The sequence below is a fragment of the Brassica rapa genome, chromosome A06 (assembly GCF_000309985.2).
Source record: "Brassica rapa cultivar Chiifu-401-42 chromosome A06, CAAS_Brap_v3.01, whole genome shotgun sequence".
Taxonomy (NCBI): domain Eukaryota; kingdom Viridiplantae; phylum Streptophyta; class Magnoliopsida; order Brassicales; family Brassicaceae; genus Brassica; species Brassica rapa.
In genome coordinates, this window is record NC_024800.2 from 8,879,136 (window position 1) to 8,899,715 (window position 20,580).

At 35.2% G+C, this 20,580-nt stretch overlaps 3 protein-coding genes and 1 pseudogene across 3 annotated transcripts; 1 reads left to right on the forward strand and 3 right to left on the reverse strand.

The window, feature by feature from the left end:
• The first annotated feature begins 2,352 nt into the window (after positions 1–2,352).
• Positions 2,353–4,972, forward strand: LOC103872872 (annotated as a pseudogene).
• A 205-nt stretch (positions 4,973–5,177) lies between these two features.
• On the reverse strand, positions 5,178–13,905 carry LOC103872957 (probable inorganic phosphate transporter 1-8). Its single transcript, XM_033273434.1, has 2 exons — positions 13,187–13,905; positions 5,178–6,087 (listed from the first exon to the last, which is right to left on the reverse strand). Exons 1-2 carry the CDS (start codon positions 13,903–13,905, stop codon positions 5,178–5,180), a joined length of 1,629 nt encoding a protein of 542 aa, XP_033129325.1.
• Positions 8,935–16,847, reverse strand: LOC103848301 (increased DNA methylation 3). The gene is made up of 5 exons (XM_033273944.1): positions 16,474–16,847; positions 15,667–16,254; positions 11,045–15,522; positions 10,257–10,336; positions 8,935–10,106 (listed from the first exon to the last, which is right to left on the reverse strand). Exons 2-3 carry the CDS (start codon positions 16,184–16,186, stop codon positions 15,275–15,277), a joined length of 768 nt encoding a protein of 255 aa, XP_033129835.1. The 5' UTR covers positions 16,187–16,254; positions 16,474–16,847; the 3' UTR covers positions 8,935–10,106; positions 10,257–10,336; positions 11,045–15,274.
• A 241-nt stretch (positions 16,848–17,088) lies between these two features.
• Positions 17,089–20,494, reverse strand: LOC103872876 (RNA-binding protein 24). The gene is made up of 7 exons (XM_009151319.3): positions 19,376–20,494; positions 19,008–19,152; positions 18,805–18,931; positions 18,256–18,298; positions 17,874–18,150; positions 17,681–17,783; positions 17,089–17,596 (listed from the first exon to the last, which is right to left on the reverse strand). Exons 1-5 carry the CDS (start codon positions 19,580–19,582, stop codon positions 17,887–17,889), a joined length of 786 nt encoding a protein of 261 aa, XP_009149567.1. The 5' UTR covers positions 19,583–20,494; the 3' UTR covers positions 17,089–17,596; positions 17,681–17,783; positions 17,874–17,886.
• Between the last annotated feature and the right edge of the window lie 86 nt (positions 20,495–20,580).

The window sequence follows — 20,580 nt, forward strand, 5'->3', positions numbered from 1 at the left end:
TGTGGAACATGCAAATACAGAGGAATCCACGTTATAACATCATCTCAATAGGTTCAAAAGAAAAACATCTCAATTGTTGTCTAAGTTAATAACGTGCCCCCTTCCGTTAATCATCTTTGGTCATAATTTTAGTCATATAAATTTTCAAGTTACAAACTAGCCTTTTAGATCAAGCATAGTTCAGAGATGATATCTGAAACGTAGTAAGAATATCAAATAAACAAATATATTTACAGCTTTTCTGTCAAATCGAATGTAATATTTCAGTTTTCAGATGTCACACTCTTAAGTCGTAAAGGGTGGGGAGCCAACAATTCGTACAAACATTTATTCAATTTACAGGAATTCACAAGTGATCATGTGGCTTCATTATATTAGCTAGGTCATACTTTCCTAGACATATAAATATATACGTGCACACACAATCGTTGGATGTACTGCAAAGTTCCGGTAAAAGGAAGAAGATACTTTGGAAGAAAAGGGGTATGAAACATCAGACAACGTTAAAAAAACACTATTAAAGAGAAAAAGGTTATAATCAAGAGACTCATGGCAGATGAACATGGTGAGAGGGCATGTGATACTATTAGTGCTTTGTCACTTTCTCACGTACCTTTTTGTGCCTTACCAATTACTTCTCCTCTACTACTACTTTATATATTATAATTAATGGAATATGAAAAATTTTAGGCGACAACAGGATACAACACCATAATAAGTTTCAAAAAGATTTCAATATATGTATACTTTTCTAGTTCTGCAACAAGTTGATTTTATTTTCCTTTGTACAACACAAGTTGAGAAATAATATCAAACGTTCCTCTTTCATAATGTATTTGTTAACTCAAATAATAGATAATATATACATAAGACCTAAAGAAACATGACAACGGTCTTTGTCTTCGTAGAGTTCGTGCTCCCAAGTATCATTCGAGCATCTCTGACCACGTGTCTCCACCTCAAACGGATCTTAATACATGCTTCTTGTTTTTGTTTCACATTTTTATAATATTTTGTTGATTTTGTTGCTCGAAACGAATACCAACTATATATTTATTTCGTCTATTCAAGCATATATCATCAGTATTTTTCAGAGAGTTTTTGCTAATATAATGAATAAATAAGCATGAAAGAGGGAGAGAGAAAACTGAGAAACTTTCAACAACAATTGAAAAACTTATCTTACATTTAGCTTTATATGATTGGATTAACATATTTTATTTAAAATTTAATTGCAATATTACAATATATTTAGTGGATAGACTTTGTACTGATGATGATGATGGCCGTTGATGTCCTGTAAAGATAGAACCAGTGAGTTTTCAATTTGGACTTTTACATGATTCATGTTTTAGATCACCCACTTTATAAAATATAGGTGTTACTTCATAGTAGTTAGTGGTCATATATAAAAAATAACTTATAAGTTCGAAGATCTGATCGATCCTCCTGACTGTGTTATCAGATATCTTGGTGGAAAGACAGGTCAAACTTTGTTCTTTACATGAATAATAATAATCTTACAAGAAGATAAAAGAAAAATACCTCACTGTAGTCATGTCTTATGAATTTTGGCTAGCCTGATTAAAGAATATGTTTTAAAAGTTAGATCAATGGTCAAAAACTAAGCTAATTATATCATCGATTAAAGCTAACACTCATTACTACCATAATAATACATGGCTTGACACAATAACGCCTATAACTAAACAAAGTCCACTGTGATAACTAATTTTCCTACTTTAACCACTCTCACGAAACGATTTTAAACGACCAGAACGGCGTGTTGTAATGTTACAGGAAGTATCGGGAACGTGAAACATCATGGCGTTTTTTAATATTTGGCCAGTTCTACTACTAGCCCACCTTTTCTTTCGAAGAAATGCTGCTGAATCAACCTGGAAAGTTAGCTGGTAGAGTTGTGGAAAGAGGTTAGTGATTGTGGGCCGCAAGACGATATTAATACAAACCATAGAAAGATGTAACTATCCTTGTCAAAATTGATTTTCAGATAGTCAAGATTTAATCTAAATAAGGTGGGCCTAGTGTAGACTTGATTAGGACCATTGCCATATATCATTAAAGAGGCCTATCTTAGATGACTGAACTTCTAGACCAAGTAGAGGGTTCTGATGCTGCAGAGAACTTACTAAACAAACATAAACAGATTACTTGGAGTCAAAGTTTCCTCAAGGAAGAAGAACCAAGCTTAAAGACAGAGTTTATACAAGATTCAGATTCAGACAACTTTACTACAAAGCAAAAAGATCCAAAGTCTATCAAAAGCTTTCAGCCTATATAAACTAACCTTTCTCTTTCATTTACTCTATCAACTAACAAAAGTACAAAACTTCCAGTAACCCTAATGGCTCTCTCTTGGCCTACAAGAATCCTCTGTTTTGCTCTTGCCTTATAGGCTGCATCTCTTTCTCTCATTCGCTCTGCTTCCCACGACTTCTCCATCGTTTGATATTCCCCTGAGGATTTGGAATCTCATGATGAACTCATCGATCTCTTCGAAAAATGGCTCTCCAACTTCGAGAAAGCTTATGAAACCGTTGAAGAGAAGTTGCGTAGGTTCGAAGTTTTCAAGGATAACATGAAACACATCGATGAGACTAACAAGAAAGTGAAAAGATACTGGCTTGGTCTCAACGAGTTTGCGGATTTGAGCCACGAAGAATCAAGAATATAAGTATGTAGGGCTCAAGATTGACATAGCTAGACGTGATGATGAAAGATCTTAGTCTTACGAAGAGTTTGCTTATAAGGACGTTGAGGCTTTGCTTAAATCTGTTGACTGGAGAAAGAAAGGAGCCGTGAGCTATGTCAAGAACCAAGGCTCTTGTGGTAATCTCAAATCTTGGACTATGATGTGTTATAGTTTTAGCATTTTTCATTTCATTTTTTGCTTCTTTTTTTTTTGAATTGTCACGCAGGAAGCTGTTGGGCGTTTTCGACAGTAGCGGCAATGGAAGGTATAAGCAAGATTATGACAGGAAACTTGACAACATTGTCAGAACAAGAACTCATAGACTGTGACACAACCTACAACGTGGTCTCATGGATTATGCTTTTGAGTACATTGTCAAGAACGGTGGCCTTCGCAAGGAAGAGGATTATCCTTATTCCATGGAAGAAGGAACCTGCGAGACTCAAAAGGATGATTCTGAAATGGTGACTATCAGTGGGCACCAAGATGTACCTAGGAACGACGAGACGAGTCTCTTGAAGGCATTGGCTCATCAGCCTCTCAGTGTCGCTATTGATGCCTCTAGTAGAGAGTTCCAGTTCTACAAGGGAGTAAGTCATTTTTAGTATTAACTACATGATTCAAGGAAAAGACTGATCCATTCCTTAGTCCTCATGATGTTACTGTGTTTTGGTATATGAAGGGTGTCTTTGATGGGCGGTGTAGGTCAATTTGGACCACGGTGTGGCTGCGGTTGGCTACGGTTCAAGCAAGGGCTCGGATTACATTATTGTGAAGAATTCTTGGGGACCAAAATGAGAAGAGAAAGGTTAGACCATGATTATCGGCGGCCTAAGGTCGGGTCCTAACCCATTTTCGGCCCAAAAATAAATAGAAAATGGTGATAATTTTCCGGGACGGGCCTTAACCAAGGTCGATCTCAGCTCGTCCTTCCTTGCCACGTGTCGAGTGGAGATGAAGCGGAGAAGTCGTGTAGGGGAAACACGACTTTCTCTTCCCAAATCGATCTCACCGTCTTCCGATTCTCTCTCGACGGCGACGCTTGTGGCGATAAAGAACACCGACGATTTCACCTCGAATCTCTCCCGGATCCCTCACTAGTCTATCCTGAGTCTGTCTCCAACCTCATTCTTTGCCGATTTCAATCTAAAAGGTATGTGTTCCTCTTTCATTTTCAAATCCTTACGATGTCGTTGTCGATCTAGTTCCTCTGCATGTTGGTTTCGTAGATTATTTGTTGTGATGATTTGTTGGGTAGATTAGATTCAGTTTCTCGATCTAGTTCCTCCGAGTCGGGTTTCGTAGATTCATTTTTGTGATGATATGTTGGGTTGATTAAGTTCAGTTTCTTGATCTAGTTCCTTCGCATGTTAGTTTCGTGTGATTCTTTGTTGTGATGATATGTTGGGTTGATTAAATTCTGTTACTTTTATTGATGATGATGATCGTTGACAGTTTCTTTGATATTGTTTCGGCGATAGCTTTGTAGTTGATATGGTTTCTGTAATTTCTTGTTAGGAAACTTGATAGGTTTTAGATTTGTATTGAATGCTTGTTGTTTTTGATTTTCTTGAACGAAAGTTGATAGCTTTTTGTTCTGTATTGAAGTAACTAAACTTATTGCCTAGTCTTCTAGCTTCTGATCACACGTTAAACGTTTTGAAGGAAATATGAGAGCTTCTAAAAACTTTATTGAAGTTAAAAAATAATTTTAGTGATAAGACTGTGAATCTTATATATGAACGAGATTGGCATGTTTGTAGTTCGGATTTGAAGTAACGTAAATAAAATTGTGTTCTCTGCTAGTTATTTCAAAAAAAAATTTAATCTAAGGACCAACAAAAAGTCCCACCAATAATCACTATTTTCATTAAAAGTCCTTAACAATGTCCTAATCTATAAATAACAATAAAAAATTCTAAAGACCACCAATTAAGTCCCATTGATAATCATGCTCTTACATAAGGATGAAAAGGAACACTGGTAAACCAGAGGGTCTCTGCGGTATCAACAAGATGACTTCTTCCCCACCAAATCTAAATGATGATATCATCCAATCTTTTCTGAAAATGATCACTATCTTCATATTGATATCACTGTTGTCATGACATTGTAATTTAAGTGTTTTCCTTCTGATTTATGAATATAAATGTTGTAACAATGATGGGCAATAACCAGTTTTAAACAGTGAAATCAGAACTTAGACCACCTCGGCTCCAATGGTGTTTCATTTTTTACATTTTGCTTTATTTTGAATAATTGCTCCAATGGTACTTCATTTCTTGCTATAAAATGAAGCGCGTTTATCAAAAGAACGGGGCTTATATATTGAACAATTGCAGGGGTAGAAAGTACACACAGAGGAAGCTTACATTAAGCGGTTTTATTTGGTAAGAAATATACATTTGGCTTCCTTTTGTCGAGTAAATACTTGAACTGATTCATGAGTTTGGTATCTTGGTCATCAAGTGCTTGCCAAGGATTGCCCGTCACCAATCTCTTCGTCCTCAACATTCTTATCTCGTTCGTGCTCGTGCTCATTCTCTTCTAACGATCTTCCCATAGTTTCCTTCGTGAAGAAATACGTCACAAACATTCCAGCAATACAAACTCCACCAAGAATCAAGAAAGCAGTTCTCATACGGTTCACATCAGGATAAACCTGGTTCATATCATCGCCATCTTCTACCTTCTTCGTAGCCCACAAGAACCCAACAGTGCCCACAATAGCCCCAAGCTTACCCGCGGCTCCGGATATCCCGTGGCAAGTCGACCTAAACCTAGCCGGGAAAAGCTCCGCGGGAATGATAAAAGTTGTAGTGTTGGGACCAAAGTTACAAAAGAAGAAAACCAAACCGTAGAGCACCATAAAGCCTTTCTTTGTCTGCTCATGCTTTGACCAATACCAACCGTACGGAATCCCAGCGGCCAAAAAAATAACGGCCATGAAGAAAAACCCCATAATCTGGATCTTGACACGACCTACCTTGTCGATGAAGAAAACTGTGAACCAGTAACCGGGAATGGTGGAGCAAGCGGCGACGATGGATCCTAGTTTCGCCACTTCGAAGGTTGCGTCGTAGACGTTTGTGGTGGCGGAGGAAGAAGGTTTATGGGAGTAGCTACTGAAAATATGGGAGAGGAGGAAGTTGCTTGTGTAGAAGACGACGTCTACTAGGAACCAGTTAGCTGATGCGGCAAAGAGGTCACGGCCGTGGAGGCGGAGGAAGCGAATGGAGAAGAGTTTGTAGGTAGGCGGTGGTGAAGGAGAAGGTGGCTCCGTCGTTGTTTCGTCGGAGATATTAGATATTGACATGACTTTTTGCATTTCTTTTGCTGCTTGGACGATATTGTTTTCCACAAGTGCTGTGTATCTGCATGCATGGGTACGGTACTACCATTCATTAGTCAGCCACATTTTATGTTAAACTAGGGTCGGCCCGCCCTACGGGGGGTTATGATGTACGTATGATGTATATGTCTATATTATTGTATGTTTTCTTTGCATGTGTTTTATGTTAGGAATTGAAAAAAAAAATATGTATAATCATGTTTATGGTTGTTAAGATGTTTGGGCATGGAGAAAATATGGTTTAGCTCTTATTGGTAGTGTGTTAGATTTGCTTTGGAACTAATATGTGTTAGCGTTGTTTGCTTTACTAAATGATCTGTGCGAGGAAATGATTACCGGAGATCAACCGCACGAAAAGTTAGATGTGGTGTGAGTGAGGTTGTATGCTTTCGAATTAATATATGTGTTAATTTGTTTAATTCTTACATAAACGGACTTTTGATTTTTTATCTTTGACGGTAAAATCGTTCCATAGAGAGTTTCATTTTGTTGGTTGTTCTATTCCGGTTTAGTTATCCAGACCACCTCAAGTTTGAGTAATATAAAAGCTTTTCGTCAAAAAAAAATAATAGAAAATAATCAATAAATTTTAAATAACTAAATAGGAGTAAACGGAACATTTAACATTTTTCTTAATTAATGTGAAAAAATTAGAACGACATCTTATCTGAAAAGGTTGAATATTATATATAATACTGGTGTAGTTTTTTTTGTGTGAGTACAGTTTCAATTAGAAAAAATAGTCGGCTAATATATATTATAACCATGGGTAGATCTACATGAAGCAGGGAGGGGGCAACTGCCCCCAGTGAAATTTTAAAAATATTTAATTTGTTTACCAGAATAAAATTTTTAAAGCTGACGTTCCCCTCCCCCATTAACTAAAAGTCTTAGCCCCGTTCATTTATGGTTTAGTCACGTTTTTAATTCGATCTTGTTTTGTTTTAAACTTTTTTTCCTTTCCAACATAAATCATAAACTATTTCCTAATTTACCTCTCCCATAAATGTCATTATTTTAATGATTTCAACATATTTTGAATCTATGTCCTATGATATATTGCTCGCATATTCTTCATTTTTTTCTCGCATATTCTTTTTACCAAGTTTTATTTTAATCATTTTTATTTAATTATCTATTATGTAACTATTTCTCAGAATGTTTATTTACTTTAATGATATTTAAAATTAAAAAATATATTATAATAGAAATAAATTTTAAACTTATATATATATATTCTCAAAATTTTGTTTATGTAATAATAGTTATTATTTAAAAAATTTGAACAGAATATGTTTTATATAAACAAATAATTGTAATAAGTATTTTTATTTTATATTTAAATAATATATGTCCCCACTATAAAAATATTCTAGATCTGCCACTGATTATAACAACTCGGTGAGCTTTCATTTTGTGGTTGGTTAATTGTTTTGTTTAAATCATTTAGTTTAATGGCTAACTGTTAATATTTTTTATGGAATTAATAAATAAAATACCCTTTTTACATGGCATTAAAAACATAAGTATAATAAATATGATGATATTTAATAATCTCATAAAAATATATTAACCTTATGACAAAAAAAATATATTAATCTTTTTATATATAAATGTTTTGTAATAGTTAGATATTATGTTTTACATTGTGGAAAGAGATACATATATGAATATTGGATAGTAATATCGCATTTTTAACTCATAATTATCTTTTCAAAACTGAAAAGCGAATTTATTTTGTTACTTTGAATTTTTAAAGAATCATAAACCCAAGGATTATATTTAATGGATCATAAAGCAAAGGATTACTTTTAATCTCAAATGGATTATATTTAAAAATATAATTATACTGAGGTGCGGGTTTATAACACTAATTTATAATAATGTGTACGTGAAAATATAAATTTAACCTACTTTTGTTTATATTTAAAACAATATATTTGAAAAATGTAGCTCTAATTAGTAAAAATATCATATTCTAATAATTAAACCTGAGCATTACAAAAAAAAATTATTATATATATATGGACATCGGTTTATAATGTACGTGTATCATTGAAATTAACAGGATGTCTTCATGTCTTCACGCCTCTGTTTAGCCTCATAACAACTGAAAGGGAGGATAACATTTTTTTAATCAGTAATATTCTCATGTACGATACAACAACAAAAAAGATTATAAAAATCAAAGAGCAAAAGAGAACGGAGGAGCTCTCACTTATCACATATCTGACAGTATTTGCACCGACTGCATACAACAATTCAAGATATGTGCAAGAAGTTTGCAAGTGGACAGCAATAAAGTCCTCAGTTGTCGCCAAAGATTTATATGACTTTGTATATTTACAAAGTAAATATTTTCAAGACTAAATATTCGGTAGGGTGTGTTTATATAAAATTATTTTATATAAAATGTATTTTAGTTTTATAATATAGTACATATTGTTTTTTCTAAGATCATATTGTAGATTTGTTAATTTTGTTTAAATATTATATCTATTTTGTTAACATTTGACCTTTGTTTATAATTTTTTTGCATTTAGATTTTTATTTGTTATCAACTATATTTTATTTTATCAACTATATTTTACGGTATTATACTTTTTATTTCCAGTATTCATTTTTGTTATATTTTTAATTGAAATAAGTTTTCTTTTTTTACATTTGCATGAGATTATATTATATTATTTTCAGTATTCATTTTTGTTATATTTTTAATGGAAATATAGTATATTAACATATTTTACAAAATAATGTTTATTTTTAGAATGGTTTAGGTTAATTTGTACCGAGTTAAGCTGAAAAATTCTATAGTCTTAAAATATTTTATTGATATTTTTACATTAATTTTTTTTTTTGAAGTTTCACCAAAAATTTCTATATATATATATATATATATATATATATATTAGTGGTGATAAAGGCTTATAAAATTTATAAGATATCCTATATACATTTTACAACATGGATTTAATGTATATTATTTATTAACTATTATGTGTTTTGGATATATATTTTTTTGTTTCTAAACGAATTTGGATTGATTAAAGCATATTAAAAAAAAAAATTGATTTAATTCGATCGGTATTTTGTTTGGCTGTAGAATATAAATGTTTGGTTTTCTATTAAAATGGTTTAGCTTAGCTTATTTACAGCCTAAGTATATAGACAGTTAACCATTAATATTGTAATTGATGTACGTACAATTTTTCAATATATCTACTGAAGGCCAAACAATTTAAAAGTTAAATGTCGAATGTGCGCCCATCTCAAGACATGATCTTCATAGATAGAAAAATGGTTCATAATGATTTAGTGAAGGCAATAGCTCTCAAAGCTTTCATCCTTTTGAAATTTTTTGCCTATGTATTTTGTTACTTGAATTCCCCAAAGCATTCCTCAGTTTTATATTTAATAGGGTTCTTTCTTATTTTTTAGCTTCTTTTTTTAGAGAATTTTTTATAGCTTCTTTGTAGAATGGAATCTGTGTTTATATCGGACACTACTCCAGAGCAATTAGAGTTGTTGCTCTTTTCTTTCTAATTAAATGGTTTGATACCTTATAGAAAGCTTCCATGAGTGACTGAGTAGGTGACCTTTTAGTTCATTTCAGGTTTGAATAAAGAGGTTTGTGGTAAATATTTGAAGGACTCAATAACACCAAAAGAGTAAAGATCTGTACATAACTAAACAAATATCATGAATATGTGAAGAGCTCATGCATATAAGGTGAAGGCCAAAAACAAACGCAAACAAAGAGGCAGTAAACTTTGTTATGTTTTAATTAAACGACACGGTATGATGATGTACAGATCACCTATTAAAAATTACACAACCTAGGGCCCATGAGTGGATAAGATACTTGTCTTCAAAGGGAATCCGACTCAGCAGATTCATGAGAAAGAGTAGACTGAGTTGTAGCACCAGACTAAGCATCCTCCTTGAAACTGGATGTGATCCAAGAGAAAGGTGTGTTGGTCTCAAAACCCTTGTCAAGATTATCCTGACATTCAAACCTGTAGTGAACAGTCATATCCTCTCCTGCTAACAGGCACACACCGCAAGACAAAAAACAGTTAAGTAAGATGCTTGTGTTTACCATGTTAACCCCTCAGCAAGATGCAAACTATTATTATCTATGACAACACCTGACTATTCCAGTAAAAATATCATCAAGTTTGGCGAGCTTACTGCAATAACATATCCGTCTTGCATGCTTCAGGTTGAGCTCTTGCAAACGTCAAAAATTTGTTTAAAAATTAATTTTTAACCTGTAAGAAAAAAAAACAGAACCATTTTAGTTGTTTGGCGTGAAGGTTATCAAGTTCAATTGCTTTTATTAATTAACAATCAATCAACAGACGACTCACACTAACACTTAACAAACAGATATAAGCGTGTAGCCATCAAAGTTATTACCTAAGTAGCAAAAGAGAGGGAAACTCAGTTTTGGTAATGAATAAGAACAATGAGAGGTCTAAGGAGGATTTAATTGGAGTATAATGAAAAACTATCTAAAGAATCCAAAATTTTAAAGGAACGCTAACCCTAGATTCAATCCACAGCTTAAATCACCAATCGAGGAATCAAATAAAATTTAACAAAAATGATATTTCCTGAATCTTAAACTTAAAAATAAACGAAAGGAAAGATCTTTCTCTTCCTCATCCAAGAAAAGATCTTTCGGAGCCCTAAACGCTAGGTGAGCACAGATCAACACGACTCCGACCATCACAGCCGAGACAAAAACAGATCAAACATCGGTGAGGAAAAGCACAAAGATCCGATCGTGACAGTTTCTGAGACTCGGTTGATGAAGACGGGAATTAAGGGATTGCGATGGGTGGTTGAGATTCGACGGAAGAAGGAGCGGCGGAGGGAGTGGTTTGGGAAGTGGAGATTGGGAGTATGTGAGACGCCGTGGAAGTATGTAGATACACCATGAATGAGATGATGTTTCTGAAGATAGGAAATCATACCTTTTTATTGTCGAACTCCACCGCCTTGCATAAGAAAAATCTCGTATTAAATCTTGATCGTGGGTGATCAATTAATTGAGTGCTTAAAGATGATAAATCGGTTACTGACATCGCGAAGAAGGAGACGAAAATCGGCTGCTCAACCGAAGTCCCCATTAGCTTTGGAGATGCGAGTATGATGTCTCGCATACCCAAATGAAAAACGCGGCGTTTCATCACGTTGAATTGGTTAAAGCACGCAATGGACTCGACGTAGAAAGACATGGCCCAACAAAACAGAAGCCTGCACAAACAAAATAGACAACACGTGTCAGCGTCCCCTCACCTCATTTACTGACGTGGCAGGAGGAAAAGAGAGTGGAGCTCTTCCATTTATACATAAAGTAAAAATTCCATAAAAATACTTTAACTAAACTTTGGTAATCAGTTTAATACACAAACTTTTTTTATTGCTCAGTTTAATACTTCAGCTAACTATTTTGTTTATTTTAATACACTAACTTTTAAGTAATCATTTTAATACTCAAATTATGCTTATTTTAACCAAAATATTAATAAATTTCAAACGCTTTTTTAAAAATATCTCAAACTCAGAAAGAATCTTTAAAAAAAAATCTAATTAATTTCAAATTTTAGAAATAAATTTTGGATCAAAATTGATAATTTAGACAACTTAGTTTTGAACAAACAAAATAGATTAAGTGTCGGAAAACAAATTAAATTTGATATTGAAAATAAGACCAAAATTAAAAGTTTAAGGTTATCTGCAGTTTAGTTCTAGCTCTTTGTATTTCTAAAACATAAAATAAAATTAGATTTCTTTTTTAGATTGTTTTCTGAATTTGGGGATTTTAAATTTTCATTTGAAACGTAATAACATTTTTGATTAAAATAACATAGTTTGACTATTAAAGTGAAGATAATTTTAAAAGTAAATGTATTATAATAATTAATTTAAGTATTAAACTGAATATAAAAAGTTTGTATATTAAAGAATTAAACAAAGTCTTTCTATTTTGTTATCATGACATTTTGAAAAAAGGTTATCGTGACATTTTTTGGCCTTTTCTATTGAATGATGTACGGATTAAAGTACAAATTAGTGGACTAGCTTGGAGGTGATACCCGATATAGATATTATGACAAACATGAAAGAATAATAAAATTACAAAATATTAAGAAACAAAGTATATGCATGTATGATTGGTGAAGACTTTTTTGTTAAAAATAATAGGTGGTCTTGGAATAGAATACTTAAGGATAAGATGCTGGTAAGGTATATACCACAATGTTTGGTATCTATCCCAGTATCCCTTACAAAGTCAATGACTCATTTGAAACAAACCACTAATTTGTAAGCCTCTGAATAACTGATATTTTATCAATGAAACTAGCTATTAAATTATACAAACAGCTACAATTTTTAAGGAATCTAATATTGTATAAAAATATTTGAAAATACCATCAAAATATTAATGATAACCGTCAACTCTAGCATTTTTCAATAGAATAGAAAAACCTTTTTCATGATTTGGAGATCTCAAAACAATACTTAATTAAAATGTTATCATTATATTTATTTTAAGAACACTTGTAAAAATTCCCCACTAATCATGCTCTTAGAGTTGTAGAGGGCATCTAGGAAAACACGTAAGTAAGGCGTCACCATGGTGGTTGAGAGGGAATGTTCGAAATCGTAGCTTCTATTGTACTATAAAAATAGATGTTGAAGAAGCATAATGTTTTTTTTTTAATTTAATTTTATATTTGAATCCTACAAAATATGTGAAACTGCAAAACATCTAAAATAAATGAAACTGCTGTTTTTGCCTGCAAAGAAAACCTATCAAAATATAGGATAATTTCAACTGTGTAGAACGATGTCATCTTAATCTTGTAGCTTTCAAGATTTTATGACTGTCATTGGAAACACAGATTCATGACGTATTTACTTACAGTAATATGAGTGGGATTGCATACATGTCACCACCACTCATAGAAAAAATATTTAGTGGAATTAATATTTTAGATGCAATAACGCATGTGTATAAAATAGAAAAAGCATTTGTTCGTTTTTAATATTAATCGCATGAAGTAAAAAGAGATTGTAAAATAATACTGATGAGAAAGTTTTGGACCAACCTTGCGGTTTCCGGCATCAACATTCGCCAGTATAAGGTCAGTGCAGCAGGAAGAGCACCGATCATAAGTATCAGCCTCCACGCCACGTCAGCTACAACCGGAGCCTCCCCATCAGCCTTCGAACCACCGCCAAAGTTTTTGAACGCCACGCAAACAGCCATCGTCACGGCTGAGCTCACAAGAATCCCCGACCCTTGCATGGAGAACACGGCAGCTATAAAGGCGCCACGTGTCCTCTTATTAGAAAACTCCGACATGATGGTAGCCGAGAGTGGGTAATCACCACCGATACCCAAACCCAGAATAAACCGAAAGAAACCGAGGCTGACCATAACGCAAGACCTACGACTGGTGCACACGGAAAAGCCACAGCCAAAGGAGCTTAGGATCATGATGATCAGACAAAGCCCGTAGACTCGGCGACGACCAACTCGGTCGCCGAGGTAACCGAACACGAGTTGACCCGTTGCTGTCCCGAGAAGAGCGATGGCGTAAGAGATGGAGAGAACTGGTGTGCTGATGGAGTCACCGTGGTAATAAATATGGCTTATCATTTTCATGATCGGTGCGATACAGAAGAGGTCGTAAGCGTCGGTGAATAGTCCCATTCCTGCTATTATGATCGCTTTGAAGTGGTACCATTGTATTCTAGCTGCATCAAGAGACGACAACACCCTTGGTGGCAACGTCCTTTTCTTGATCTGCGATTCTGAATTCATAGCTGATCCCTCTTCACTTTTATTTGGTTTTGTTTATGGAAGCTTTGGACTTCGTAGGTAGGGCATAATAAAGTGAAACAGGATACTAATGATTGTACTTATTATATATAAGTTAGGTACAACTGTACAAGAAGTCTTTGTCTGTTTTTCATTATATTATTTCCAAGCTCATGAAATATGCTGCTTTATGCTTGAATCCGAGGAAGACTTGGTGAGTTGTTATATTCTATTTGTGTTGTCACGACGTGCACAATATTCACTGTTTGAGGATCTCCGGCAGACTAATTAAACCAGGCTTTTGTATTAATCCATTTATTTCGGTTTAATTCACTCTGACGAAGAGTAAGTAGTAGTCGTCTAGCATGAAAACCTCGCGGAAAATGACACTGCGTAGACCGATGGTTAGCAGTGATGTGTAAACAACATGCCGACAGTCTTAACATGAAAACCTCACGGAAACGACACTGCATAGACCGATGGTTAGCAGTGATGTGTTGTGTTTCTTTGAGCTTTTGCTTTGGGTTTTAACTGAAATTGATTTGTTTTATTATTGTTTTGATTTCTTGGAGTTTTTTTGTTTTTTTCTTTAGTGGTTCTATATAGTACATGTTCGTTTCATGGTTAAAGACACAATTAGACAAGATTTTAGAGTTTAAAGTGTGTCAAGAGGTTTCCGGTTTGAGTGACGAAACCAATATTACCTATTGTGGTTTTAGGTATGAAAGGATTACAGGTTTCCAAACTTATAGTATTAAAAAAAGTTCGCTTAAGATTCATCTTGTTATTGTTTAGTTATCATGAATGAGTAGTTCTTTAGTATAGGTTTATGGATTAGAGATTTTATAATTTGGTTCTCACTCAGTCTATCACTATTCTTAGTGCTGGATTTGGATTAGTCACCTGTTTGTGATTTTATGTTGTTTAACGCATCGACAGTATCCACTAAACATATTTAAACATGATTTAAATACATGTTGGAATCTGAATGGTAGTTAGTATTTAGGATTATTGAACATATAGTATTATAGAAAAAAGTTAAACCTGGCCTATATATCTTCTTTGCAATAGTTAGAAATAGAAAAAAAACAACAACTAAATCTCTTATAGGCTTATCTAATAACTTGTCAAATTTCCCTAAGTGTGATTAAAAGTTCTTTTGGATTCGATCCTCCATTACTACGGTACTAATTACTCTACGCTTACAATTAGGTTATTTGGGTGAAAACTCAAGTGATCAAGCATATCATATGCGTTATCTCCAAAAGAGTGAGAGATATGTCCATCCATACAAGATGTTTGGATTGGGGCCTAGCTTCTATAGCCGCATTAGAGATCTAAATGCGTTCCGGGCTTGAAGGGACCTTTGGTTCTAGATAAAGTTTTCCTGTCTGATGACGACAGCCTCAAAGATACCATCTGATCGGAAGTTAGGAGAGAATAGCCGTGGATCAACTGGTCCTGGGAGCCTAAATGACAGCTTGAACGGTCCAGGCAGACAAAGCTTCCGGATATTCATCTTGAAAACCCGAGAATGCCTCTTTATCGTATTACATCCTGTAGTACTTGATCCCTCTAGTATAACCTTTCCATCTGACTCAATCTCACAGCTGAATTCACCTGCGCAAAAACATCAAACCAATGAGTGTTCATCACTCATCAGACTCTATGAGACCTATATATATATGTATATGTGTTCATGTGTTCATCACTTTAGACCCGATAAGACCTAATTATATGTGTGGCAGGGGATGAAAACAGTACCGGAAGCTTTGCAGACACCGGGCAAAGCAACCTGGAAGAAGTAAGCAGCTTTATTGACACCAATGTCGATGGATGATCCTAAAGTCCCTTTACTTGCTGTTCCAGTGGTTATAACCGCTGCTTCTGCATCACATTCCTTCATCTCAGGAGGAACTAATACAAGTGACAGACTGGTGGGTTCATCTGTTTTGTCTATTTCCATAAGAGTTTCGCCATTCTTGTTTGTTGATGAGTCCTTGACCCGTCTTTTCTTGTAAGTCTCCCGAGATCTTTCCGGGGTCTTACTGATGATTCCCCCAGCATCTTTCTTTCTCTTGCATGTTTCTCGAGGCTCTGCATATGAGTTACAGTCTTGGTAATACACAAGTCCACTTGACGTTTCTTCTCTTGAACACTCCTGCTCCTTCCCCTTTCTTTGTGGTATGTCCAATGAGATTCCTTCTGGGGCTTTACTGATCAGACAAACAGCATCGTCAGCAGCAACTGCTTCCTCCTCATTCTTTCTTTTGCACGGACTCATGTTTCCCTCTTGCTCGTTTTAGAAACGCGCCAAGATCAGTAATTATTGACTCTATATATAAAATGAACCTGCATTGCACAAGGACACATATGGGAAGCATACGGACATGCACACACATATATATATATCGTTACAGGAAACAGTTAAATTGAGAGTCTCTCTAAATAATTGCCCACATAACTAAACCACATGTGAAATTGGATTTTCCGCAAATTTCAAAACCATAGATTTCAGAAACTAAAAAGCAACATTGTAAATGAAAATGAGAAGGAGATCCAGAAACTTACATTGAGAAAATAATCAGCTGTGATGAGTTTAACTTAGGAGGAACCGAGGAAGGGAGGAGCAGAACAGAGATTTTCATTTCTGCAAACAAAAAAAAAGCGAAATAAATGCAAGAGAGAATTGATTGGCCTTTGCATGTTTACACGTGGAGTCGTCGCTTTTTATCACCCGAGTCCGTCACGTGCCTGTCTAACTGTATTTTTGTAAACATTTTCTGGGCTTTTAAAGAAAAGTGTGGTAGGCCCAAATATTTTATCTTTTCTTAACTGTTAAATATTTTTTTAGACGATAGTTAACCTCAGTTAAGAACTTAACTTTGGCTAAAACACATAAGAACCGTTTCTTAGCTGAAAAATATAAAAAATATAAAAAAACTAAAAAAATGTCAAATCAGAATTAGGAATACCGGTTTAAGAGACTGAGGTTAATCATACTATGGTCAATATTTTCGAGATATTTTATGACAGTTTTATCCAAACAATTTTTATAAACAATTTCATTTTTCTAACGCGCAAGGCAAAATTCCAAAATTATTTACAAAACCCAAAAGTTTCTAACAAGAAACATGGAGTTGATTAAAAACAGAGGAAATTCAGCAGAAGATGGGAGTCAAAGACTGAAACAATAAGAAAGATCCTGAAATAACAATGGTATCAGTCTAGAAACTGTACAAACATGGAAAAGAAAAGAGTCCCTGGAGCTAAAATTTATGCACAGACCAGAAGCTAAGTGAGCTGAATAGACGTACTTTTATTTACAATGCAGGGGACTCGACTCAAGAGGACACAGAAAGCTACCTAACAGTCTTGTTACTAACACTCCTATACCTTAAGAAAGTGTATAGTAAGAAGACTACTTAAAACTACCCAAAAGAATCAGATTTTGATTCCACCATTCTATATGCATCTGTATTCGTTTCTTTTTTTTTTTTTTACTAGTATATATATATGCTTTTTCTTTGTACACCATGCGTATTTCTACTAGTTTCCAGCGGGAACCCATGTCTCCAGTGTAAAACCATTCGTATATATATGACGAGGGACAACAGAAGCACCAACCCTGAAACTTCCATTGTCCTTTACCCTTTTTGACTTCTTCAGCGACCAATACTACTTTACTTACGACCTGTAACAACAGCAATGTGGTGAGGTCGAAAACATTTGCAAGTAATGAAACAAAAAGAGGCATTTGTAAGTAATCAAGCTTTACCTTAATATGATAAAATTAAATAATGCGCAAAGCTTAAACAGGAACCCTGCCACTACTCAGAGTAGCTACTTCTTCCCCTTCTACGATCTTCAATGATTGAAAACTGCAAAACCGATGAATAACATCAGGGTCGTGTAGGTTTGTATCATCTCCAAGCCAATTTAGATCGTTAAGATAATAAATAAATACTTACGTCCATCTAGCTTTCACCCTGTTGTTTGATCAGAACCGCTACTCTGCATATGCTGAGGAGTCTGGACAATGACATGGGACTGCGTTGGTGAGGGACCTGCTATAGCTGAAGGGTAAGGTGATTGAATATGACTTCCTGGAACTGAATACCCCTGTATAGCTGTGTAACCGGGGATATTCTGACTCAGTTGTCCGTATTGGTAGCCAGGTGAGTTAACTGCACCAGGTACTCCATAAACCTGAAGGTACTGTTGCCCTGTGTAAGGACCATATAAGCCCTACAACACCATGAAGAGAAGATATGAGATATATAACCCAAGTCAAAATAGTTTCAAAATGCACTAATAAACCAAGAAGAGACTGCGACAATTTCAAAAGCCTACCTGAGACTGTGAGTACATGTATTCAGGTCCATATGGTGTAACCCTGAGAGGGAACCAAAAAGATTAGCTAAAATTAGAGACAGATGAGTATAGTTTTTGGTAGACACTCAAACAGAATATTAAAAGAAAAGGAGTAGTATCTATACAACAATGGCTAAAAGAAGATACTAGACAAGGAGAAACTAAGCCTAAATGTCGATTCCTAAACTTCAGATGATTAAGGCCTTATCAAAGTCCAAATATATTACATATAACCTTTGCCAGTCCAAAACAAATTGAGCTCGGCGACAAATCCTCTGATACTATTTTTGAAGTCCTGCAAGATTACCAATCACACAACATGTCACTCAAGAACCCTATGCGGCAGAAGCTAACTTATCAACCCCTAGCTAGCCCATCTGAATCTCATTGTCCATGCTGTGATTGGTAAATCCCACTAGATCAAAAGTGATTCCACCTTTGTGAAAAGGACTAACAAATAGATATTACAACTGACTAACTCTTCTTCACAGCATGTCTGTACAACAGAAGTAAACTTGTGTAACTCACCCGTAAGGGTACATCATTCCTTGCTGGTAGCTATAAGCAGATGGTTGCTGATACGGATGGCTTCCAAAGAGTGAACCGCGAGGACCCTGCACACTTCCAACATATGGGGATGCAGGTCTTATCCGTCCTAACAGAATTAAGCAATGTAATATGAAAGTCAGAGTAAGATAAAAAAAACAGATAAATAATGAAACCAGACTGACCAGGAAGATTGGGTATCATCGCATAGTGCATGGGAAGGCGAGGTCTCCCAAGGGAAGCAAGATTACAGTTGGCACGTCTGCCATCTATAATAGGTGTTGCATCAACACAGGCTCTCCTAGCAGCCTCTGGATCTCGAAACGTCACCTAAAATCCTCCATATAAACCCAATAACAGAGCGCTTAGTCATTCAATATTTCAACAATCTTAGAAATAAACTAACAGATATATTTAAGTTAACAGGATGAAAATGAATACACAACTAGGATCCTAATGCGAGAATGGTATTACCAAAGCCTTCACTATAGAACCCAATAACGTGTTTAATGAAAACAAGGAGAGGGTGAATAAAGGATAGAAGTAAACTCACAAAGCCGTAACCTTTGGATCGACCAGTGTTCTTATCGGTGATAACGACGGCCTCGAGGATGTCACCAAAGGGTTCGAAATGGCGACGAAGAGTGTCGCTTTGAGTCTCCCAGGCAAGGCCACCAACAAAGACCTTGGTGTAGGTTGTGTCGCCAAAGGGGGAATTCGAGTAGTGAAACCCAGAGCCCGGAATCGAATGATACGCCATGATTAGAGCCAAAGACACAAACTTTTTCGCCGGGAAGAAAAGGAAAGATTCAAAGTAGACCCAGTAAACCCTAGACGTAGTTCGAATGATTAAAGAGTAAACGTGAAGAAAGAGTATCGAATTGTGAAATGGGGGGGGGGGGATTTCTAGGGTTTACTTGGGTCTGCGAAGAGAAGAGAGAAAAGGAAGAAAAAAAAGAGAGAGAGAGATCGGACCCAATGAAACCTAATAAAGGATCATGCTAATAAGTAATGATCACGACAGAGACAAGAAAAAAAATAAAATAAAAGAGATAAAATTTCCCGGGAAAAAAATAACAGAATTAAAAAAAAAAAAAGGAAGTTAGGGGAAAAGGGATTTTGAAAGATGGGCCGGTAGGTGGTAGACGGTTGAGTCTCTAGAGTTTCTGATTTGGTAAAGCAAAATCAGAAACGAGAGAGACGATTCACAGACGAATTTTATTCAAACGTTGAGGAAGAGGGAAGAATCCGTGGAAAAGCAAGGTTTGTTTCGGGGAAATTTACATTGATGAAGGAGAAGTTAATGATGACGACGATGATGATGCGTGATTATTTGATTCATGAATTGTTCGCCAGAGAGTTTAGTTCTTCTTCGCTCCAATAAGAATGGGTCCCGCCTTAATTTATTATGCGACTAGACGCTGTAATCAATCATTATAGAATAATAATGTGCCTTTGTTCCTTCCTTCTCTCGTGATTTTATCGGTTAAAGCAATTTCTGATCTGTCTAAAGTTTAGTACTGTGTCCGGTTTGTTCTTCTTCTTTTTCGCCTGTAGTGTCTCATGAAGTCAAAATCAATCAATCAATCAGCGGTTGCATGTCGTCTCTCTCCATTTATAAATTTCTAAATAGTGTGTGTGGATCAAGCAAGCTTCACACCCAAACCAGTTAGCTCTTAATTGTCCACAAAGTCCTTATATGAAACACTAGAATGGTATGTCCACTTTTTGACACAAGAAATAAGCATCTTCATCATA

Bases quoted from the DNA above. Each gene is read 5' to 3' on its own strand.
- LOC103872957 (XM_033273434.1), bottom strand. From the start codon at position 13,905: ATGAATTCAGAATCGCAGATCAAGAAAAGGACGTTGCCACCAAGGGTG. The intron at 6,088-13,186 runs GTTGGTCCAAAA...CCATGCATGCAG, and splicing joins TTGATGCCGGAAACCGCAAG to ATACACAGCACTTGTGGAAA.
- LOC103848301 (XM_033273944.1), bottom strand. From the start codon at position 16,186: ATGAGTCCGTGCAAAAGAAAGAATGAGGAGGAAGCAGTTGCTGCTGAC. The intron at 15,523-15,666 runs GTACTGTTTTCA...GTTTTTGCGCAG, and splicing joins CGGTGTCTGCAAAGCTTCCG to GTGAATTCAGCTGTGAGATT.
- LOC103872876 (XM_009151319.3), bottom strand. From the start codon at position 19,582: ATGGCGTATCATTCGATTCCGGGCTCTGGGTTTCACTACTCGAATTCC. The intron at 18,932-19,007 runs GTCAGTCTGGTT...TAATTCTGTTAG, and splicing joins GATGATACCCAATCTTCCTG to GACGGATAAGACCTGCATCC. The intron at 18,151-18,255 runs GTAGGCTTTTGA...ATGGTGTTGTAG, and splicing joins ACATGTACTCACAGTCTCAG to GGCTTATATGGTCCTTACAC.